Source organism: Solanum dulcamara, chromosome 1 (genome assembly GCF_947179165.1).
Source record: "Solanum dulcamara chromosome 1, daSolDulc1.2, whole genome shotgun sequence".
In the NCBI taxonomy this organism is placed as follows: Eukaryota; Viridiplantae; Streptophyta; class Magnoliopsida; order Solanales; family Solanaceae; genus Solanum; species Solanum dulcamara.
Genome location: NC_077237.1, coordinates 56,330,998 through 56,356,523, shown reverse-complemented (window position 1 = coordinate 56,356,523; position 25,526 = coordinate 56,330,998). Strand labels below are relative to the sequence as shown.

General features: G+C 35.5%; 1 protein-coding gene across 3 annotated transcripts; it reads right to left on the bottom strand.

Annotated features, from left to right (window-relative positions):
• Positions 1–5,181: 5,181 nt before the first annotated feature.
• LOC129886831 (pentatricopeptide repeat-containing protein At1g05600-like) lies at positions 5,182–24,036 on the bottom strand. 3 transcript variants are annotated; one of them, XR_008766267.1, is made up of 4 exons: positions 23,831–24,036; positions 13,410–14,997; positions 13,217–13,306; positions 5,182–5,514 (listed from the first exon to the last, which is right to left on the bottom strand). XR_008766267.1 is itself a non-coding variant. In XM_055961769.1 (3 exons), exon 2 carries the CDS (start codon positions 14,970–14,972, stop codon positions 13,449–13,451), a length of 1,524 nt encoding a protein of 507 aa, XP_055817744.1. In that variant the 5' UTR covers positions 14,973–14,997; positions 23,831–24,036; the 3' UTR covers positions 5,182–5,514; positions 13,410–13,448. The 3 variants fall into 3 exon arrangements, 1 of the variants encoding a protein (XP_055817744.1); XR_008766274.1 differs by lacking the exon at positions 23,831–24,036 and adding an exon at positions 23,082–23,454; XM_055961769.1 differs by lacking the exon at positions 13,217–13,306.
• Between the last annotated feature and the right edge of the window lie 1,490 nt (positions 24,037–25,526).

The following is a 25,526-nucleotide window of genomic DNA, read 5'->3' as shown; positions in this document are numbered from 1 at the left end:
GGCTGTGCATAACGTGTTTGTTTCTATGCTCTGGAAGTATGTTTCGGATAAGTTCCATGTGTTTTCACTCGATTCAGTGAAGTTGGGTCCAGACCTAATATTTAAGGAGGAGCCTATAGCTATTCTAGATAGGCAAGTTCGTAAGCTTAAAACCAAGGAGATAGCTTCAGTGAAGGTACAATGGTAGCACCGTTCAGTCGGAGAGGCGACTTGGGAGACGGAGGTTGATATACGTGCTAGATATCCCCATCTCTTTGAGGCTTCAGGTATATTTCTTTACTTTATGTTCGAGGACGAACATGATTTTAGTAGTGGATAATGTAATGACCCGTAAGGTCATTTTGAGTATGAGTCCTCCTACTTTCATAAAATATCCCTTTCGTATATTTAAATTGAGAATTTTGGACTATTCGATAATTACAGTTAATTAGTTAACTGGTAATTTTTAGATAATTAATTAGTTGGTGGGCTAAATTAATAATTTATCTAATACCCTATATCACTTTTCTTATATTTATTAAAATAGGTTAGTAGGGTTTGTTACCTTAGTATATAATTAATGACAAAAATAATATAGGAAAAAACCTAAATCTGTGCAGCGGCATCATCCAATTTGCACGACGAAGAAGAGAATAGGGAAGTTTATACACGTAAAAGAATTTTGGATTTTCAACAACGAATAGTGCACTTCACTAATTGGTATGTTATTTTTTCTTTTCAATGACTTTATAAAGTGAAAAGAAATCATCATACTAAACTCATATCAATGCACGTGTCTTTTGCCTTGCTAACTGATTGCTATTGAATGAAAAATATATATATTTTAAAAGACAAATTAGTAGCATTTTGTGAAGGAGGTCAATATCAGTTTGTTGTATAGAAGGTATGGCTTAATTATGGCTAGTAATTTGAGGTCTAATATTATAGTGTAATGATGCGGTGAGGATTGGAGAAGACAAATCAAATTTATAAATTGCAGATTAGAATAAGGTGCGCACTCTGTTTTCGTAATTGATGTCACTAGTTCGAAATTAGTTGATTGATTTTGGAATATTTTTCTTTAGTGGTTACTACATTATGGCTCAAGTTTTGATATGTTAGTATATGTTATTAGGTTTATTGTATTATATAAACACCATTAGATTTATATTATTTGAAGGAATCGAAACTTAACCCTAGTATTGAAATTTGAAAAAATATGAGAGTTGGCATGTCAAGTGGCACCAAGATTAGGAACTTGAGTATAAATTTGGGTAAGTTTTTGGGTCTACGCTAGACATATACTGATATGAATGCTGTCAATTTTGAAATCTTATGGTGATTATTCATTTGATTAGATTACATTGATTTGGAAATCCAGCGAAGGGAGAAGGTTCAGGTCTCGGAGTAATTGCTTGATTATTTGAGGCAAGTGAATTTCTAAACCTCAGTTTAAGCTTGTAGATGCTGGTATTTCCGTGTTATGTGTACTGGGGAGTAGTGAGAATTGGACTGGGTTTTGACTGTATGTTTGGCCTTAAAAATGAAGATGAGGGGTATAAAATGGTGATCTAATGACATGTATTGGTGGAATTGATATGTTGTAATTATGGGTTTATTTTGGACATGTGAAATGACTGTGTTGACGTGAGATAAGAAAAAATATTATTGTTGTCATGTTATTATCATGAATTATATGAACATGAATTGATTGCATTGGTTCTGACATATTGTGTTGAGACTAAAAATAATATGAAACAAAAGGGGTTGGGCCACACGCTCCGTGGTAGGTATTATGAAACAAAGAGGTTGGGCTACACGCTTCGTGGTAGGATATGTATATTGAGGGACTGGGCCACATGCTCTATGGTAGGTAACATGGACAGTAATGTCCCCTATGGGTTTCGGACTATAATTCAGCAGATGTGTACCGATAGAACAGACATGCATCATCTCATTGCATTGCATCGCATTTTATTGATATTTGTGAATTCGTTTTTACCACTTATTGCTCTGTATATGTTGAATTTGAATTGATATGATTCACTTGATAAGACTATCGATGAATATTCGTGGACTTTATTGTTATTATTGTGTAGAGTGTAGAGTTGGGTTGGTTTTATGTAGGTTGTAGTTGAGGAGGTTCGGTTGGGATGACAGGAGTACTTGTATCTATTGATATTTGCTTTGTTTTAGTTATCCACTTGCTGAGTACCGTGTTGTTTGGTACTCACCCCTTGCTTCTACACTTGGGTAGGTTGTGAGTCCGGACCTGCTTGATCTCCTCGCATTTTATACCACATTCGAGGTTGTCATCTTGAGTGTTGAGGTAGCTGTTACATCCATCTAGCGGACACCTCCTACTCCTTTAATATGTTTTATTCCTATTCTAGAGATAAAGACATTGTGACTGTATTTTCATTCGTACTTCGGTAATATATTAGTGGCTTGTACACATGACAACCAATCTTGGGGGAATTTGAGTTTGTTTATGTGTTTTTGATTAAGTTAAATTTTGATTTATTTCATTTTCTTCCGCATCTACTTTCCATTGGGTATTAGGCTAACTTGTATCGGTGGGTTGAGATGAGTGCCATCACACCCAAGTTTGGGTCGGTGGGTTCAAAATGGAACCTGAACAATCTTTCCTTTACTCTGCCAAATGATCTCCAAAGCTGCATCAAAAGCTACATATTTCCCACAAAGGATACCAGAAATGATACCCTGATCTAGGGACTCACTAATGATGGGAAATTCTCCATAGGAATTGCCTATACTAACATCAATAATATAAATACAAGGGAAGAGGCTAGAGCCTAATGATAATTTTAAATGAATTTGGAAGGCCAACATCCCTAATAAGATTAGGACCTTCCTCTGGCTCCTATACTATTGTAGGCTTCCCACAAACCACTCCCTGAATGGTAGAGGTCTCAACATTGATCTCAAATGCTAGGTTTGTAACCATCCTGAGGAAAATATTAATCTTATTTTCTTCCAATGCCCCAATGCCAAGAGATTCTGGAATGACATTATGTCCATTAGCAAAGACCACAGAAATATCAGCACCAACCTAATGAATGAAAGGAACTGGATAGACTTGTGGAAGAATGATAAAACCAGTCACTGGCTGACATAGGACACCCTTGTCCCATATAGCCTCTAGAACATTTGGCTGACAAAGAACAACAATAACTTTAATTACAAAATGGATGTTGTCAGTACTCTAAGCGCCACCTCCCAAGCCATGGAGTACCACATCCTAGTAGAACAAGGAAAAGCAAAAGAAGGACTGCAGACCACCATCCAGCTCAAGTGGGAACCTCCCAATGAGAACACCTTCAAACTAAATATGGATGGATTTGTAAGAAAAAGCCCTGGACCGGGGGGGAATAGGAAGAGTTGTGAGGAATCACCTGGGGCAATAAATAGTAGCATACCTGGAACACCCCCTCCCCCATACCAACCCCATTCGTGTTGAACTTCAAGCACTTAGAAAAGGCCTCCAAATGGCAATACAACACCACTGCTCATCCATAGAAATCAACACTGATTCAACTAATATTATAAATATGCTGAAAAATCATAATTTGCTCTATGATAATCTAATTGTTGAGTGCAGGTACTTAATGACGAAGCTAGAAGTCACCAACTTATCCCATGTATTTAGAGAACAAAACAAAGTTGCAGATGCTTTGGCAAAGGAAGGGACAAAGAAGACAATTTTTGATATACCGACTATTTTGCTTATTCCTCCGATGTCTGTTTAAAATATTGTACAAGCAGACACCCTAGGAACTACTTATGCTAGAGCAATTAACATGTGTCACAATATTTTTTCAGGTCAGGATGTGACCAAAATATTGCTAACAACACTCCCAATACGATAGATGCCAGCACTAACCACTAGTCCCCTTATATATATATATATATATATATATATATATATATATAGAGAGAGAGAGAGAGAGAGAGAGAGATCATGACCCCCTCTAATCTTGTTGACTTTTATTTGGTGTACACCTAAATTTTATGTTGGCTTAATTACCCCCCTCAGATTGGTAATTTGATAGTCGCGCCCTCCGGAATGTCGGCTACTCATGGATGTGTAACACATACGCTGCCACATGGAATTTTTTGTCCATGTGGCTTTTTTTAGAATAAAATATATATTTTTACCTTTTTAAGTTCATTAATTATTTAATCATCTTTTCAAAGTCAATTTTATATTAAAAAAATTAAAACAATGATATTTTGAATATATTTTTTTTATTTGGCTAAAGATAATGATATTTTAATCAAGACCAGGAAAAAAAGAAATACAAAGTTAGAAAGAATAATTGTTGTATCTAAAGAAGAACTAAATAAAATTTCAACAAAATATTTTATTTATTTTGTCCCAAAAAAGGAACAATGCACAATTGAAATAAATAAACTTTGCATGAAGAAAATACACATTTTTTTTGTAGAAAATATTTGTTTAAATTTCTTTATTTTGGCTAAACCTTATCTTAATATGGATAAAATAAATAAAGTTCCAACTAAATTATGTAAATTTGGGTCTTGAAAGATAAAAGAAATATATATCAACAAATAATCATTGCATCTGAAAAAGAATTAAAATACATTCAGAATAAAATATGCAATGTATATTAAGAAAAAAATAGAGAAATACGATTGAAACAAATAAATCATTATATTTATTGTGGCATTTAATTATTGAAAATACCCACTTGGAAGCTAGTTTTTTCATTTTCGCTTCCCTCTCACGCAACTAAAAGATAGTGCATTCATACTCTTTGCCACATTAGCATCCAAGGAGGCCGCAACTATCAAATTACCAAGTTGAGGGGGGTAATTAAGCCAACACAAAGTTTAGGTGTACACCAAATAAAAATCGACAAATTTAGGGTGGTTCTAATCTATTCTGCCTATATATATATATATATATATATATATATATATATATATACTTTGATCAAAAAAAAGTATAACATATTGTCATAAAATTGTTCTAAAAAAATACAATATTTATTGATCAAATTTTAATTTAATAAAGTAAAATTGAACATGAGGTAGTGTATTATTGTTTAATAAAATAAATTAAACATGATCAATATCATTATAATCATACTCTGTGAATATTTCACCAATCCTTTGGTATTCTCACAAAAAATTGTGTAGCTATAAAATAATGGGTTTTTCTGTTACAAAAATATATATTTGTGGGTCAATTTTTGTATTTGAAAAACGTGAAATCATGATATGAAATCTCCAAATCAAACTTTTGGAGAATTTGAGATTTCATCTCAAGATTTGAAATCATGAGATAAAACTACATGTTCAAACACTGATGCATCTCATAATTCAAATTACTATGTAAAATTACATGTCTAAATGCCTACTAAGTTCGACAAAACAAAACGATTAGAACTCTGTAATGTCATGTTGTTGATCTAATTCTGAGAATATGCCCCAAACAAAGCTGAGTGTGAGCAGTTGTGGTCACTGCTGCTTCTCTTCTGCATTCTTTGGCTGAAAATTTGAAGATAAAGAAAGTTGGAGCAATAACTATATAAATCATCACATAACAAATTTTCAAATAAACAAACTCGTTGTTGGTACAATTAGCTAGCAAAAAAGCTTCAAGCCTCTTTCTTAATTTTCAGAACCTTTGTTTATCTCTCTTGAATAGATAAGAGTCTGTACTTAACAAGGTCTTTACGACTACGAATAATTTCGAATTTTTGGAAAGTAGAACATTCATGTGCTAGACATAATTTTCTTTGAAAGGTCGATCATTTTCTTAAAACGAAAAAGGATAGGAGAGATTTATGATTCATATCTCTGAAAAAAGAACTACATGTAATTTTAAATGTCCAAATCTCTTTCATATTCAGAAGAAAGCATAGTCTTGGGACATGCAGAACAGCGGGGGCAAACAAGGAGAGGGAAACGATGAAGAAACCCCAAAGTAGACCAGAACAACAGTGAAGGTCAGTATACAAATGATCCAGAGGACAACACAACCAAAAATGCAGAAATACAGGAAAACAGACATATTAGGCTAGTGTTTAAGGCGTTTTCAAGACCTAAAAGTATTGATTTGACTAAGTGAACTTAAATTTGGTGTCTGTGCTTCATAAGTTTTCACCATCTAAAAGCTTAGATATCTTCCTAACGAACACTTCCTATTTGCTTTTCCTCAGGTAACTTGGCCTTTTCTTTTTCTTTATTTTGAAAAAGACCTCGGGTAGCTAACCCAATCAACCACTTTATGGACATATTACAAAGATTTATTCTTTAGACTCAAGTCAAGCTCTTTAAGAACTTCTCAAGTAAAGGTGCCTAGTAATCATAAATCTTAGAACCCCATCCTCACCTCACCATTCATACCCTATCTAGATGTCCCAGCTTACATACTTTTGGCATCATAATTCACCCATGTGGTCATGTCTTGCTCATTATTTGACACTCCGCATCAACCATTTAGCTGTTCTGATCAGAGCTTCTAGGATTACTCACCTTCCTAGACTAGTAACTAGCAACTGATCTACTTGAAGCATCCCAACAATTTTAACTCTGTTGGTGGCAACAAAATCAGTACAACTACCAAGAAACAAATTCTTGCTCTTATCAAATGATTGGGTTAAAAACTGACAATAACAACAACATACCCAGTGTAATTCCACAAGTGAGATATGGAGAGAGTAGAGTGTACCCAGACCTTACCTCTACCTTGGGAGGTAGAAAGGTTATTTCTAGACCCTCGGATCAAGGGCATATCAAAGCAGATTGGAAAAGAAATAATTTAAGTGAAGGGATCATGAAAAAATATTATAGAAAGCATTACAAAGAATTCTAAAAAAAAGAACTAACTACGACAAAAAAGTGCGATAATCGAAGTACAAGAGACACTAGAGTGTAACAAAAATCGACGGACAAGAAACTACAAGAGAAACACTACGATTACTAGTATAGAAAGGTAAGCGAGACAACATTCTACTACCTACTAACCTTCTATCCTAATTTGTGTCCTCCACAACCTCCTATTTAATATCATGTCATATCATGTCTAATCACCTCTCCCCAATACCTCTTTGGCCTAACTCTACCTCTTCTGAAACATTTCATAACCAACCTCTCACACCTCCGCACTAGGGCATTCATGCATCTCCTTTTCATATATCTTAACCATCTCAACCTCGCTTTCCGCTTCTTGTCCTCCACCGAGACCACTCCTACGTTGTTCCAGATATCTTCATTTCTAATCTCATCTCTCCTAGTATGCACACACATCCACCGCAGGTGTGTTATTCACTAGGTAATGACTTGGCAAAATATATGCCCACCACCATTATTAGGGCGAAAATAAACACATGCCTTTCTCATATGCCCAACAAAGATGAATACCTTGGTTGCATCTCCATAAGCCGCCTTTATTGATGATAGTTGATTACTTTCCTCATGATAAACATACTTTCAGCTCTCTAAGAACTGCTGCCTCACACATCATTTAAAATAATAAAAAAAGAATACACACATAAAAAAACATAATCATAGAGATAGACCTAGAGTCACACACATTGGCATGGATTAGAGCTGGAAAATAAAATGTTATGTGAAAGCAAGCTCTTAACATCAAAGAGAATTGGGAGTGTTATAAAGATAACAAACTGTTATTCTTAGTTTAATATTTATTATGCCACTGATACAACTTCCGTCAAGAACCTAGGCTAGGATCATCAACATATAAGGATGATTTCAGGTGTTCTCTGAGTTTTCTGGTATTTTAACAGAAAAAAATGAGATGAATGACAAAGAAGATGATATTTGTAAGCCTCCACCGACCTAGGGGCCCACTTCACGTGCCTGCTTGTGCTGTCTCGCAAAAATGCATATATCTCTTTTCTTAAGTCGTATGGACAAACGGTATAAAGCGTTTGGAAACTAGACTCATAGATATTTGATTTGGTGGATCAACCCCTAACCCCCCCAGTAGATTGAGAAAAAAGCTTCAAAACCTCTTACACAAATTTCATGTAATTTATTAAATTAATTTACGATGACTTTTGCCAACTTTTATTTTACAGCTTGCTTGACTTCAAAACTTAACATATGACCATTGCGCGATTTGAATACCTCATAACACATCTCTATTAGCATATTAAGCACTATTAGTCTTATCCCAATAGTATGAGTTAATTAAAACACTCCAAACAAGAGGGATGTTACACTAGGATAATTGAGTGGAAATACAGAAATTGAGGTTAGATTCTTACCCCATGTTGAAATGAGAAGAACACCAAGAAAATTGCTCAAAGCTCTATTTAGTACAATTGGATTGATGGATGGTGCACTATCCTTCTCCCAATCATTTCTCAGCAAAACCAATGAGTACAACTTATTAAAGGAAAACTACTCTCAAAATCGTGAAAATACCATGATGGGACGAAACAACAATAAACCTTACCTACCTTTAATTATTTTATCACCCCACTCAGAGGCTTTGAGATGAGAAAGGACAATGATAAACAATTGAACGCACCCATCTCAATCCCACAATGGTATTTGTTGCTCAAAGATCCTAAAGAGGATGTAAGGATTTCTCTAAAGAAAGAGGTGCTAGACCATAACACTCATTTAATCAAAGACAATATTTTGGTGGTTCACGCACAAATCAACAAAAGGACCAATACCGTTCTTACCATTTCTTGAAATTTATAAAAAAAAAAGTTATTGTTAAAAACAAGAAAACTGGGAACACATTGTTAAAGGGCAGTAAACGAATGACCTTTGTACACTAGAAAGAGACTTACACTAAGCCTTTGGCATGTAAGAAAAGTGAGAAAGGATTAGATATCATTTCGCAACAAAGACTTAGACATCCAAGTACAAGAATCCTATGTTTTACAAGCAAAAAGGTTAGTAAATATATTTGGGATTAGGCATAAAAATAATACAAAATAATTAAGTTCAACGGGGCAATAGACTTTTTGCCATTGTTAAGGGGCTTTTATGCCTTTTTCCAAAAAACTTGGGAACAGAATTCATTGATTAGATAGTGCATTTATTTCGTCTTAAGCTATTAAAAAGCTAAACCATTTTTTACTGTTGACACCAATTAAAGAACTAATTATAAAACCTCTACACAACTTTTAAATCTAGAAGGAACCACAATAAATGAAAGATCATCATAATAGGATTTTGTTTCCCAAATATAATGAATTCACAGTTAAAGACAAAAAAAACATAGCAATATAATACTACTGGCGTTACATATCTTTTCCCCATTTCTCAACTTCATTGTTAATTGTTGTTCGCGATATCTACAAAATACTGTTATTCTTCAATCTCGGCCTAGTTTCAAGTGGAAATGCTGAGGTAAGTGAGGGGGTTTTCCATTAATTCTTGGAAAATTTCATTTTGCAGAATTTACTCTATATATCCAAGGCAACTTATATTTGATTCCTCTTTTTTGATGATGTGAATGCTTCAATTTTCTCTTTTTGATGATGTTGAAATGTATGAATTCTTTTTAAAAACGTGAACAAATTAAATTTGAGTCAACCATGTCTATGTAGATCAAATTCTCCTTTAATTCTCATGAATTAGTTTTTTACTCTAAGCTAGATATGAAAAATGTTGTCTGCCAATTCAAAAGAAAATAAAAAGTAAAAGAATAAAAAAGAGGGATAGGGTACAAAAGTACCTAAGACATGAGTCATGCTACATGTTTTTCCACCAACAAATATTCTTCAAACTATTAAAAATGACCGATAATATTTTTCATATCTCGCATAAATTGAAAAAAAAAAACATTTCACGAGAATCAAAGGAGAATTTGATCTACACTAGACATGATCGACACAAATTTAATTTGCTCACGTTTTCTAAGCATTCACACATTTCAACATTATCAAAAGGAGAAAATCGAAGCATTCACACATCATAGGAAAAAGAGAATCAAATATAAGTAGCCTTAGATATACCAGGTAAATTCTCTAGAATGAAATTGCCAAGAATAAGTGGGAAAAACCTCACAGGGAAACATTGGAGACTCAAAATTGTGAAATCACTAGGGTCAGAATGATAGGTTGTAGAAACAGAATGATCCTACTAGCTACTTGGAGCATCTATTTTAAATGTATTTTTAGGTTGTAGAAACAGAATGTTCCTACTAGCTACTTGGAGCATCTATTTTAAATCTATCTTTTTTTTCTTTTCTGGTTGAGGTTGTTTTGAGTTGTTCTGGATTTGATTTCTTCTCTTTTCTTGATGATAAGATATTGTACTTAGTTTGAAGATGCTTTTGGTGGGATAGATTTTGAACAATGTTTCCTGCAATTTTTGTGGTTAACATAGCTTAACACGATGGGATCACTGTTTATGAAGCAGTATTGTCAATCCGATTAAATGTTCACATATCTCACTGAGGAACAAACATTGTAAGAGTAATATCAGCTACCTTTATGTCTTGACTATCTTCAAATTACTCATTGTAAATATGCAAAGAGAGGTATACTTCAATTTTTTTTCTCCATCTGACTGACTTGAGACTTTTCAAAGGTGTTTACATACTTCAATATTGTTGTTAAACTTGAATTGCACTAGCTTTGTATTCTGCACAAATTTTAAGAACATCCTATCCAAAATTCACTTTAAAGAACAACTTCTTTTGATTTAAAGTATCAGAATATTGATTCTAGACTGATGTTCTTCGTTCTATTTAATGATATCATGGAGAAGTTTTTCTTTCCTTACTTCTAAGAGGGTTCCAAGCTTTTAAAAGGAAATAATTAAAGAGACCACATCAGAGTTTATCATTCATATTTTTACTAAATCATTATTCTGAGGAAAGTAAAGTAAAACATGTGGACCTGCATTGCTCTTTGACTAAGATTGGATTAATATACCAAGGAAGACATGAAATATGATAAAAAAATGTCCACAGATTAAACCGATGTTCAGGAAGACTAATTAAGCCAGGCAACTAAAAAGTCCTTCATTTGTTTGCTAAACCTATCCCTTATCCTAACTATTCCAATGTCAATCAAGCCACATTGCATCTCCTTTTAACCATACACTTCCATAACACAATATTAGTTTAGTATTTTCCAATGCTACTGTTCACAGTTAACTTGTCCTACAGAAGAGGACTACATCTCTAGTACAAGGACTCAAGATTTAAGCTCTACCTCAAGGAAGATCATTTCAAGTTTGAATTTGTTCATTTGGAATATGGGTTCTTCTACTTCATATTATCTAATATGAATATTTTCCCTCTCTTCTTTTTATATCATTCCTCAAGTCTCATAGGTTCAGGTTTGATCCTGTAGAATTTGACCTTGTTTATCTACATCTATTCCAATGAGCCGTCTATTGAATAGTTGCAATTGATGTTTGATCCCGAAGAGAAGGAAAAGATCTTCGAAAGTGGGTTTTTATGATCCGATAAAAAATCATAATTATTTAGATGTTCCTACTATTTTTATATTAACTTGAAAAAAGGGGCTCGCCATATACGAACTATTCAGGATATTTTAAAGAAGGCAGAGGTTTTTAAGGAACTTCGTCCAAATCAACCGAAAAGGATTCTTCTTACTTTCTTTTGGACACACCTACCACACACAAAGTAGCTAAGAAAGATCATGAAATATTGCTTTCTACATTTCATTTCAACATTTCTGAATCTTAAGAACCATCTGTTTGTATCTTTCTTTTGAAGAGAAATGCAAGAATGAACCATCTTCAAGTTTTCCATCAGAAATTCCTCAAGTGGTAGCAAAATTTTTATATCTTCAACAATTTCGGAAAGAAAAGAAGTAAGACTGAAATGGTACAACAGAGCACAAAAATGTCTTCAGCTCGTTTCCTTAAAATACCAAACTGTTCATAACCCAATTGGTAAGAAATAAAGGATCGCTAAATAAGAAACTATTCTAGAGCATCTGAAGAAAAACAAATATAAAAATGATGCCTCGGTAATACTTATCAATTACATTAAAAAGATTGAGTATGCTAGTGATTCCGAGAAACACAAGGAGGAATCCTTGAAAGGCTAGAACTGAATATGAACAATGGATTGTAAATGCATCATCATGTATCCAGGGAGTAAAGCAATGAAACTTGGTGAAGTTACACATGATAATAAGTAATCAAAAAGAAGGAAGAAGATACGTCAAAGTCTCACAATCACTGTAGTTGCTAGGGTTAATATCTTATCATATGCAAATCACTTAGAAGTCAGTGATGATAACATCATGCGATTGAGGCCGATCCTTCATCTATCCAACATTAACAATCATAACACAAAAATCTTAGTAGGATCACATTATGTAGCTTGAACTCTTGTTTGCATTTTATTCTTTACCGTTTTGTTTTTCTCAATTTGCACATGTATGGAGATTTTTTGTTCCAATCCGCTTTCCCTCCCTACATTTCTGTTCATCTATTTTAAGTCACACACATGCTAGTTCTTACAACTGCAAAACCCAGATATGTACGCTTTCATAAGGTTAAGAGTAATTCCAATTATTCATAGCACATATTACACCATCCTCTCCTATTCTCTCCTGTCCACTTACTTGAAGAGTACTTTTCATGTGCATTACTGCCTAAATTCAACATCATAATTGAATAGACTGCCTTGGATATTTCAAGCCTCAAAAGATGGAGAGTTTTGGATAAATATCAACTATCTTAATTCATCTGAAGACACGCCCGTTGTAGACCTATATAGCAATTCAGAGGTTGACCTCATTTCTTTGGAATCTTCAAGGTAAAACCATAAGCCAGCTCAATATCTTCTCAAGCGGTATATGCACCTGGGGTTCTTGCATCTAGATCTCAAAAATAAATAATATATCCTTCATTAACCCCATGACCAATCTCTCCTTCTATTAAGAAGTGTTTGAACAAGACTCCCCCCTCAGCATTTATATACAACCAGAATCGGTCTTTTATTGGATGGAGTTATGCATAGGATGCCCTTTAGCGAATTTATTTTCTATTTTTCTGCTAACCTCATTGTTAGCTAATGAAATTGGCTTTCTATTGATTTGCTTTTCCACTTACCTCAAAAGTAACCTTGTAATAAATTCTAATTTAGTCTATCCACGAATAGACTCGTTACATTTTACATTATAAAGTAATTCCTTCAACTTTTAACTTTTATTTGGTTAGTTAAAAGTACACCATCTATGTTGTATATATAAGCTTAGATAGATATTCATACCTCTTTGGTGGATGTACAACTTGAATAAGCAAGGACTTGAATCTACTAAACGAAGCACGGACATTAAGGTAAACATATCAGCATATAGATCTATTACCAAATGAATCAAAGCATATGATTAGAATTCAGAGCTAGGGAAAAGGGGAAATAGAAAAGGAAGACTTGGACATGTTAAACAGAAAAAGTTTATTACCAGAAAAGAAAAGGGAAAAATCCAGCAATACAGATGTAGTTATAGACTATGATAAGGTGTCTGTAGCTGCTCTAGTGTCTTGAAAGAAACCTCATTCATACCATTTTCACAACAGATTGCATCTAATAATGACTGCCACACATGGATATCTGGAGTCAAGGCTAGAGAGATCATGTCCTCCAAACACATAATTGCACCGTGTAAATCACTTACTTGGCAAAAACCTTGAATAAGAGAATTAAAAGTTCCAACTCTAGGCCAAAGGGAATTGATTGACATTTGCTCCATCACATTGCTTGCTTCAACATATTTACCATCTTTACATAACCCATCTACCAAAGTTTCATACGACTCATAGTTTGGCACGAAACCTACTTGCCTAGACATCCTTTCCAAATACTTAACAGCACAAGTAGATTTTCTTTCATGGCATAGGCCTTTTATAACTGAATTATACAATCTTATATTCGGAACACAGTTTTTTTGCACCATCTCACAATCAATGACCATAATTGCCTCGTCAACCTGGCCATCCCTGAAAAAAGCAGCTACCTTTGCTTCATAAATTGCCACTGACGGTTTGAAGCCTCTGTCATGCATTTCCTTGAGCACTTTGTTACCTTCATCAATCTTGCCTTCGGCATAAAAGTCAACAGCCATTGCTCTATAGCTATCTGAACTGGGAACTATGCCTTTTATCAAAACTTCATTAATCAAAATTTTCATATCTTCTGTATCTGATCCATTCTGGCATTGAGCAAGATCAATCTGCTTGAAGAATCTTTTCGGAGATTTTAGTCCTTTTCGCAATACCTTACCAATAATTTGTATGGCCTCCTCCCCTTCTTCATTATCACACAATGCTTCCAATAAAGTTCGATAGACAACCACATCTTCACCACTTCCCTTCTGAGATATCCTCCAGAACATTGAGTACAGCAGATGAGTAGCCTCGTTGAGCCGCTTTTCCTCACATAAACCCCTCATCAAGATTCTGTAGTTCTCTTTGTTTGGATAGCAGTTCTGGTAACTCATCTCTTGAAAAATATGCAATGCAAGATCTGAGTGTTTCATTCTACAAAGAACATTCATCAACAAATTCAAGAAACGCGCCCGAGACTTCACTTCCCATCTACAAGAGTTCTCAAGGAATAACTGATAAACAGATTCTAGCTTAGATTCTTCTACCAATATCTCCAAAAGAGTATTCAAAGATCTTGTCCATTCTATACAATTGAACTCCGGAAGAGACTTAAAAAGAAAAATGGCTTCGTTTGTTAATCCAGCCTGTGCATAGCTTCTAATGGCGTTCACAAATATTGAGTCATGACACTCACACGAGTCCTCTTTCATCTGATTAATTATTCTATTCATCTCAGTTGTTCTACCTGATCTGCCTAAAATATTAATCATAGTGCCATAAACAGGACCATTGTGACGGTAAGTTGGATACTTGCATTTTGCTTCGTCAAAAATTTGAAGCGCTTTCAGTGGGTTCTTCTGGCTCAGTATTAGTTGTGAGAGCTGCTTCGGTGTTGGAATCCTTGGCCATCTTATGCCCATAAGCAGCTGCAAACTTGATGTGATTCTGAAACAATTTACAAGAGATATTATTATAGTCATATATAGGACGACAATTTCATGTTTTGAGAATTCCACCAAGAACTGACATTATTGTGTTGTAGTAAATTGAACTTGTTTGAGGATCAGCCCTTTCACAGAAAGGAAGCAAACAACAAAGAAGAAGAAGATGAAGATGCAGAAGAAGGAGAGAGTTGCGTTACTTTCAACATTAGGCTAAAATGCCCTAAGTAAGTACGTTGTATAGTTGTAGCTATAGATATATAGCTGGATTAGTATCTTAACTATCTAACTAATTGTTAGTTAGTTAGTTCTAACTAAAAAGCTGAAAATGACTAAACTACCCCTGCTTCTAACTAATTATTCTAACTTCTTTAACTATCTCCTTATGTCTCAACACTCCCCTTCAAGCTAGGAGGTGCAAAAATGTTCAAAACTCCTAGCTTGGATAGGAGATGCTCATGTTGAACTCTAGACAGCCCTTTGGTTAATATATCTACAGGTTGTTCTTGAGTTGGTAGGTAGTTTACTTTGACCAAGCCTTGTTGCAACTTTTCTCTAATGAAGTGACAATCTATTTCTATATGCTTTGTCCTTTCGTGATATATTGGATTTGCTGCAATCTGAATTGCAGCTTTGCTATCACTATACATTTGCACAGGCAACTCAACTTCAGCCTCCACTTCTTTCAACATGCCCAGCAGTCATACAAGTTCTGACACAGTAGAAGCCATGCTTCTATATTCAGCTTTAGCTGAACTCCTTGATACTGTGGTCTGTTTCTTGGCCTTCCATGATATCAAGGACTTTCCCATCTTGATCATGTAGTCAGTGACTGACTTTCTGGTGAGTGGGCAAGCAGCCTAATCTGCATCACAAAATGCAGTGACCTACCTGTCTGAGTGGCTGGACAGTAATATACCTTGTCCAGGTTGCCTCTTTAAGTACTTGACTACTCTTAGTGCAACCTCCATGTGAGACTTTTTTGGCTGGTTTAGAAACTGACTCAGTGTCTGAGTATTGAAGGAGATGTCTGGTCTTGTCATATTGAGATACAGTAGCTTACCTATGAGCTTCTGATATGCAGCTTAATCTATCAGAGGATCTTCTAACTCTTCTTGCTTCTTGTTCACATGATCATCATACTGCCTTGATGTGAGCTTGATGTTGGCATCTATAGGTGTTCCTGCTGGCTTGGCTGCAGTCATCCCTACCTCTGCTATAAGTTCAAGAGTATACTTCCTCTGATGCATAAGTATCCCTTCTGTGGATCTTGTAAATTCAATCCCCAGGAAGTATTTGAGCTCCCCTAAGTCTTTCATCTTGAAGGCTCTTTGTAAAGCCTTCTTTGTTTCTTCTATCAACTTCAGGCTGCTGCCAGTTATTAACATATCATCTACATATACAAGTACAATTACAATACCTTCTGCTAATTTGTTGATGAATAAGGAGTAATCATATTGACTTTGTTTAAACTTGAGAGAAATGAGAGCCTCTGTAAGTTTGTGATTCTATTGCCTTGGAGCTTGCTTAAGTCCATAGAGAGACTTTGTCGGTCTACACACCTTCTCCCCTTGACTGACAAACCCTTGAGGAAGTTGCATATATATCTCATCCTCCAGGTCTCTATGTAGAAAGGCATTGTAGACATCCATTTGATGAATGTGCCATTTCCTGGAAGCTGCAACAGAGAGAACAGATCTTACTGTAACCATCTTCACAACTGGAGAGAAGGTTTCTTTGTAGTCAATTCCTTCTTGTTGACTATATCCCTTTGCAACTAATCTAGCTTTAAACCTCTCTATTTTTCCTGTGGATTTGTATTTGACTTTATAAATCCATCTGCAACCAATAGGCTTCTTCCCAGCAGGTAAGGATGTGGTCTCCCAGGTATGATTGCTTTCTAAGGCCTGGATCTCAACCTGCATAGCTTCAAGCCATCTTGGATCCTTGATTGCTTCTGCATAGCTTGTAGGTTCTGTCACAGTTGAGGTAGCAGCAATAAAGCACTGATAAGTGGGTGAGAGATGAGAATAGCTCACATAGTTGGTCAAGGGATACTGGACATCCTGCTTGACATTCAGGGAAACAAAATCCTTCAGCCATATAGGAGGCTGTTTAGATCTTGTAAATCTTCTAGTAACAGTTGGACCTTCTGTTTGGGATACCTCAGAGCCGTATGTGGCTATATATGTATCTCAGGTTACTGCACACAGACTTGCTCACCACCACCTGGGTCCACACATGTATCTACCCCCTCTGACAACACAGATGAAACATTACCTGGGACTATTAATGGAGCCAGTTGATGAAGCTCTTGATCTGTCTCACCTAACCCTTGCAGGTTGTCTACAAATAGTTGCTGTTGAGCAGAACGTTATCTTTGGCAAAAGGAAATATGTCTTCTCTGAAGCTAACATCTCTGTTGACAAAGGAGTTGTTGTGCAAATCAAATAAAATATACCCTTTATGCACTTCAAAGTATCCCATGTGAACAACTGACTTTGATCTGGGCATGAGTTTATCATGTTCAGTGAGATTCTTTGCAAGGGCTAGACAGCCAATTGTTCTCAAATGAGATAACACTGGTTTTCTACCATAAAGTCTTTCATAAGGAGTTTGAAATTCAAGCACACTACTAGGGAGTCTGTTAATGAGATAAGCAGCAGCTAGTACACAGTGACCCCAAAACCTGATAGGTATTTTAGCTTGAAATCTTAAGGCTCTTGTTACTTCTAGCAGATGTCTATATTTTCTCTCAGCCACACCATTTTGTTGAGGAGTGTAAGGACAAGATCTTTGATGTATAATACCCAATGCTTTGAACATACTATCACATACTGAGTTAACAAACTCAGTGCCATTATCAGATCTTAGGACCTTGACCACTTTGCCAAACTGATTCTTAGCATACTGCAAGAACAATTTAAGAGACACACACACATCTGATTTTTGTTTAAGTAAAAATAATCAGGTTATTCTTGAAAAATCATCAACTATTGTAAGAAAGTACTTATTGCCATCAAAGGTAGTTGTATTATAGGGTCCCCAAAGGTCAACATGTATCAAGTTAAAACAGCTACTACTTTTGATGATGCTAGAAGGAAAAACAGGTCTGGTTTGCTTTGCAAATGGACATACTAAACACTTAGACACCTTACACATACTGACTTTAATCATAGTAAACATCTTAGCAAGTACAGCTAAAGATACATGTCCAAGTCTTTGATGTCATAGCTCCATGTCTGAATCCTTGCCTGTTGAGTGAGCAGTATCAACAGTATGAGCAGAAACCTTAGTATTACTTGCATTGCATTGAATTAATTGTTTCTGCAACAAATATAGGCCTCCCTCTTCTCTACCAACTTCCTTCACCTTCCCAGTGTAAAGTGTCACACCCCGATCTCAACAGGGTGTGATGGGCACCCGACCCCATGCTTGGAGCCGAGCGAACCCGCTGCTTCATAGTACATATTTAATCTCTTAGACTTTTACATCAACAAGAATTGAAAAACATAGCTACGCTTTCTGAATCTTGCTATCCAAAATCTACCATCTCATAAACTTATGACATACTACATAATAACATATCGGCTGGTGACGCCGCTTACAAAGCTGACACTCTATACCCACGACTCTGTCTGCAAAGTCTCTAACTTCGAATGAAACATCATAGCACATATACTCTGACTCGGCAGCACTCCAGGAACAAGTGGAGTTACTAACCCTGCTGCAACATCTTCTATGGTAACTTCTACTTGTCTGGGTGTACCTGCGTGGCATGAAACGCAGCCCCCAAAGAAAAGGGGGTCAGTACGAGTAATGTACCGAGTATGTAAGGCATGAAAATCAGCATAATAAAGAACATAAGGTATGAACAACCATATCGTAGAATCATAGACATATAGTGAGATAAGAGAGTAACCTGTACATATGAGTGCCCTTTTAGGCCGGATGCCATGCATGCTTGTCTTATCATAAAAAAACATTTCTTGTTCATATTCATAGAAAATAGAAGTCATATCACCGAACAACGTCGGCGTGCCCACATATTTCCCGCGTCCGGGCATCCCGCGTCCAGGATGAAAATTACTCCAACTGATCAGGTGGGAATGCGTCTATAGCGCCACATATACACCTCCCCATATCCCCTATATACATATACATATACATATAGACAGCATGCACGAGAGCCCAATGAAAGTCGTGTATTTATCGGAGTGACGGAAGGTCGGTAACCTCCGATTGTATTATAGACTAACCATGGTCGCTTTGTCTCACCTTGAAGGAACAATTATTATAGGATGAGACTATCAACGAAAGATAATATTAAGAGAACGTAGAATAAGGTCACAATCTTATAAGGCGTCAAATCGTATACATATGCACATATGACCAATTTTCAAGACTCGTAGAATAATCGGAATGAGCTATGATTAACAAAACAAGATAAGAGTCATATCAAGTACCTTTCAAAAATTACCATGGATTATATCAAAATAAAACTTTTGGAATCATATACACGTATTTAAGCACGAGAAAAATATCTTTTGGAAACTCAAGAAAATTGACCATCCTAGTGGCTCTACGAATAGGACTTCCTTGAAATTGTACAAAATGACATATACTTGTTTCATAAAAATCATGCCAAAAGAAAGTGTAGCTCTATATACTTATGTCAAAACATGCCAAGAGAAAGAAGAGTAAACATTACATACATGAAGCCGTTCTTATCATATCCATCATAGACATATTCTCATCCTCGACATCATCAATGTCGTTGTAAAACATATCCATCGTCATTGCCATAAAAGCTAGTAATATTGTAAACCGTTGTTTTGGAAAATCATAGACATTTTGGAAAACATTGACGGGTTATAGGAAAAAAAAATAGTCATTTCCTTGGGACCATTGACACCTAGCTTTTGAAAACAAAGAAAATATGGAAGCACTTATCAAACCATAACATCGGAATCATGCCTTGAAAGAAAAGGGTAAGCCTTACATACTTATACCAAAGACATGCCAAAAGAAGGAACGGTTAGCTTTACATACCTTGTCCGCTTCCTTAGTCACCCCACCTAACTCTTGGCCTTTCCAAAATCTATAACAAGATTAATAAATGCCAACATTAGCTATAGGTATCCAAGAACCTCATTCTAAACTAACATTTTGTCTACCAAAATTTCGACAGCACTTCTCCTGTAAATACACCATCCCCGAGAATCTAACTCGGCCAATTTACCAACAATCATACCAAATCAATATACTACTTTCTCCAAGACCTTCCAATTCCAATAAGAACAATAACAATCTAATCCCTTCTTTCAAATTCAATTACCACAACCCAATAATTTACACACTAACCACATCATACTAACAATATTAGCTTCCATATATGCAAGAACATTATATTAGATTTACAAACTTCTAAAACAAGTCTCCAACTACTACAACTTTATAAGGATCCTTAAGCTTTTCTTAGCAACATAGAATCCATAACAATAACTAAAATACTAAATAGAATCAATTCACCATAACTTGCCAAACCACCCCATATTCGGCCACAACAACTATATGCATATTTTCATGAAGTTTCCATCCATTCCTATACCTTGCAACAACCACCACATACTACATAAAATTAATCTATTCTTTCCACACAACATCACATACACGGCCAACACCCACATACCTATTTTCATATACTTCATCCATTTCTTCACTCTACAACATATACCAACAATCCATAATAAATAGAGAAGATTGAAACTTTACCTTTTCCACTTAGTTCTTCAACTTGCTAGAATTGTGCCTTGCAAGAATGAATAGTCTTCTTGTTCCAAAAATCACTCTATGTTGATTAGGGCCTTCAACTTGCTTGGAATATTAGAAGAATTAATTTTGGAACAAGATTTCAAGGGATAAAATCCCTAGCTATGCCAATTTTCCTCTCTTATTTTTTCCCCCTCTTTTCTCCAAGTTTCTTGAAAGTTCTAGGAATGGAAAATAAGATGACTACTAAGTCATCTTTGGACTTATCGACTTCTTTTTCTCCCTTTTTTTTTTCTTGAAGCTTCTAGAAAAATAAAAACCAAGATGACTAATAAGTCATCTTTTGGGCCTTTTTTTCTCTTCTTGAAGTTTCTAGCAACTAGATATATATATAAATAGATAGTAAATGGGTAATGGGCCTTCCTAATTAATGAACTCAATTTCCAAAATTTGGGCCATTTTCTTGATTTGGGCCTCAACTCTTTTATCATTATTCCATTGTAGCCCAAACTTATGTATCTCACTTTTGTAATTCCCAAACTAATTTCCCAAAAATTCCACATAAATTTTTCCCTCGGCCTTCCTCCGTAATTTCACCTCAACGTTCTCTTTAACATTACACCGGTATTAAATAAAATAACTCATAACCTCTTTCCTTGCAAGTCAATTTTTTTTTGTTTTCCATATTTCCACCTCCAAAATTGCATAACCAACTTATGTATCAAACAAGACCAAAACGTAGCATTATCCTTCACTTGTTACAATTATCCCAAATGTCCAAATGTACAAAAATACGGGTTGTAACATAAAGCTCCTGGAAAACACAAAAATCAGGGAAGAAGGAGACTGAGCAACCTAATTCCTTGGTTATTTTGCTGACAAACATTAAGTTATATTTGAACTCTGGTATATGGAACACATTAGTTATCACACTTCTAGATGATATACTACAAGAACCAATATGAGTTACTTGTGTGGTACCACCATTTGGTAGACATACATCCTTAGGAGTGTCAAGCTTTAGCATAGATTCCTTTAGTAGCATCTCCAACTTGGAAACCATATGGTTTGTTGCACCTGTATCTACAATCCACACATCACTAATTTTAGTTACAAATAAGGCTTTACCTGCAGTGTTTGCCTTATTGCAATCAGGTGTAGTAGCTCTTGAGCCTGACTGTTGACTCATTATCTTAAAAATTTGTTCACACTGATCTTTTGTGAATGTACAATCCTGAAGTAGATGCTTGACATCTTTCTCAGCTTGACTTACAGTCTTGTTGGAAGTAGAAGCTTCAGTTGGTACTTTGTCTGTAGTGTGCTGTGCTGTGATATTTCTGCCCCATACTGATTCATCATTCACATTTGTATTCAAACCATAAGAGAAATTAGCCTGAACTGATTGCTGAGGTTGACTAGTAAGGCTAGTAGTATCAGCATAGGCAGTGTTTGCACTTTGTACCTTCCTTTTGGACTTGAAATCTGGTGGATACCCAACAACCTTGTAGCAAGACTCTTTGGTATGACCTCTACACTTACAGAAGTCACAGATTAAAAGTGTATTCTTCTTGAATCTATTACTGACACCTGAACTACTTCCAACTCTAGAGTACATAGCAGCTGAATCTAGGATGGATGAATGTAGTCCTAAATTGTTGATGCCTGTAACAACAGCCTTTTGGCTCTCATCTCCTACTATCATAGCATATGCTTGATTGATGGTTGGTAGAGGGTCTATCATGAGAATTTAACTCCTAGCTTGATGGTATGAGTCATTCAATCCCATTAGAAATTGATACAACTTTTGTCTATTCATGTGAGCTACAAATCTTCTAGATTTTTCACAGTTGCAGCAGGGTGAGGGTACTAATACTTCAAACTCATCCCATAAGGCTTTCAGCTTCGTATAATATACTGATACAGAAGTTGTTCCTTGTTGTAAAGTGGTTATTTCTTTGTGTAAACTGTAAGTTCTTGATCCATCAACTCTATCAAACCTCTCTTGCAGGTCAGTCCACACACTCGACGTACTTGAAGCAAATGCAATTCCACTAAGCAAGCTCTTCGAAACTGAGTTCATTAGCCATGACAGCACAATCGCATTTACCCTTTTCCATTGGCCCCATAGTTCTTCACTATACATTTCCTTCCTGCATGTTCCATCCACTAGCCCAAACTTGTTTCTTCCTAACAGAGCTAGTTTGATTGATCGATTTCATAAGGTGTAGTTTTCAACACCTTGTAGCTGAAACGATATAATGCTAATTTCACTCACATCTGTAGGGCTTAGAAATAGAGGATGACTATAGTCAATACCTTTCCCATTGCTACTCGCAGAGCTTGCAGAATCAGGTATACCAACTCGTTGAACATTGAAGTGAGTTTGATAGAGATTCTGAACTGCATCTGTGGCTTCACCTGCCATTTCTTCAACCTTTTCGAAATTTTTTTGCGGAAGTCACTATTGACGGCAGTTTTAGCTTCTATGGAGCTTAGATCTGCAGAACCAGATAGGAAATTGGATGAATCTTTGACTCTGATCTCGAGTCTTTGACTCAAATACGAGCAATTTTCACAGTAATTACTGTGATGGTGGCTCTGATACCATGAACTTGTTTGAGTATCAGCCCTTTCACAGAAAGGAAGCAAACAACAAAGAAGAAGAAGATGAAGATGCAGAAGAAGGAGAGAGCTGTGTTACTTTCAACATTGGGCTAAAATGCCCTAAGTAAGTACATTGTACAGTTGTAGCTATAGATATATAGCTAGATTAGTATCTTAACTATCTAACTAATTGTTAGTTAGTTAGTTCTTAGACAATTTATCCAACAGTTGGGGTGCATTAAGTTCTCTTACTCTTCTTCACAACTAGGCAATGGTATTACCCTTCCAGAAATGGCAGGAATTATAGGTCGCAGCCCAAGTATCACCAATAAGCAAGAAAGAAATCAAACCCAACTTCAAAAGCCTCAGAAAGCTTTCCTGAGCTAATGAAACTATTCAACAAACAAAGGATTTGGAATGGGCACTGTGGCTAGAAAGAAGGAACAAAAAAGAGGGCTTACTTGATTTGGCAGTGCAGTGGTCGGAGACGAGAGGGACGATCGATGGTAGTCAGGCGAATGTCGTGTGTGTTCCCGCTTTTGCGCGAATCCCACTGCTTGCTGCCTTAGATTTATGGGTGCCCATAAATATGGAAAAATCCAAAAATTGATTCAATTTGATATAGGTTATTTTATTTTTTAGAAATTTTGATTTTTGGATTTGGTGTTTGACGTAAGAATCACAAAACTATGGAGCACTGAAAGAACCAAAATTTTATTAAATAAATTTTAAAAAGTATTTTTAATTATATTACTTATATATTTTTAACTTTAAACATTTTAATTTTTATTTAAATTTTGGCCCAAAGTTAGGAGCCTAAATGAAACTCACTGTCGTCTTCAGTCTTCACAGTTAAACTCCCTCTCCATTGCTCTATTCAGTTCTCAGGATTCTCATTTCTCCTTCTCAGGCAGGTGGCAACCCTTCTTCATTCTTTTCAATTCTCAGGCAGCGCCGCAAGATCAAAATCGCGACGATACATACGTATTTTTTCAATTTTAATTTCTAACTGTATTCTTTGATCTTCTTAGTTAAATAAATAATAGTTGTTGTGCAGCAGTGAAGTATTTTATCAATAAGAATAAAGATGATGTTCTGTGTTGCCACATTAGAGCTATTAGTTATAGACTTGCAGCAGTTAATAGTTATGTATTTGTGTTGCTCAATACTTAGTATTATTTTTTGTAGATGGCGGATGAAAGTAGAGTTAGTTTTACCGGTTCAAGTGATAGCTTACCTACTAATACAAATGATAGCAACAACTCACTTGGCATCCAATTTACAAAAAAAACGAAAAGAAAAGAAATAACACCAAGATCCAAAGTTTGGATTCATTTTAATAAGTGTGTTAGAAAATGATATTATAAAGCAAAGTGCAGGTATTGTCATCAACTTTTGGCTTATAATTCTGCTAATGGTACAACTGGATTGAACCAACATTTAGCAAGGTGCCACATTTATAAGCCTATCATTGAAAGTGTTTCTCAACACAAAATAAATTTTCCATCTACAGATGCACCACTTTGAAAATTTTAAAAAGTGGTAGTTAGGCGGGCTTTAGTTGAGATGATAATTGTGAATGAACTACCTTTTAGCTTCGTAGAAAAAGAAGGTTTTAAAAAGTTTATAAATCAAGCCCAACCTCTATTTCAAATTCCTTTTCATAGAACAATAACAAGAGATTGTTATGAACTTTACTGTGAACTAAGAATCTAAAAAAGTCTTTTAAAGAAGTACAATCAAAGATTTGCCTCACCACCGACACATGAACATCAATGCAAAAAACTCATTATATGTGTTTGACTGCTCACTTTATAGATAGAAATTGAGTGTTGCATAAGAGAATACTAAATTTTGCCCTATCTCTAGTCATAAGGATGAGCAAATGACAGAGGCTATTAAATGCTTGCTTGAATGGAACTTGGACAATGTGTTTTGTGTTACTATAGACAATGCTTCTTCAAATAGTGTTACGATTACAGAATTATCTAAGCAGATAGATAAGTGAGTAACTAATATAATGAGTGATAAGTATCTTCATGTGAGATGTATGGCTCACATACTTAACCTAATTGTGTAAGAAGGCTTAAAGAAAATTGATATTTCTATCAAATGGGTTAGGCAAATTATAAGGTATGTTAGATCATCTCAGGTAAG

What these genes read in the sequence shown, in the direction of transcription:
- LOC129886831 (XM_055961769.1), bottom strand. Translation starts at nt 14,972, where the DNA reads ATGGGCATAAGATGGCCAAGGATTCCAACACCGAAGCAGCTCTCACAA.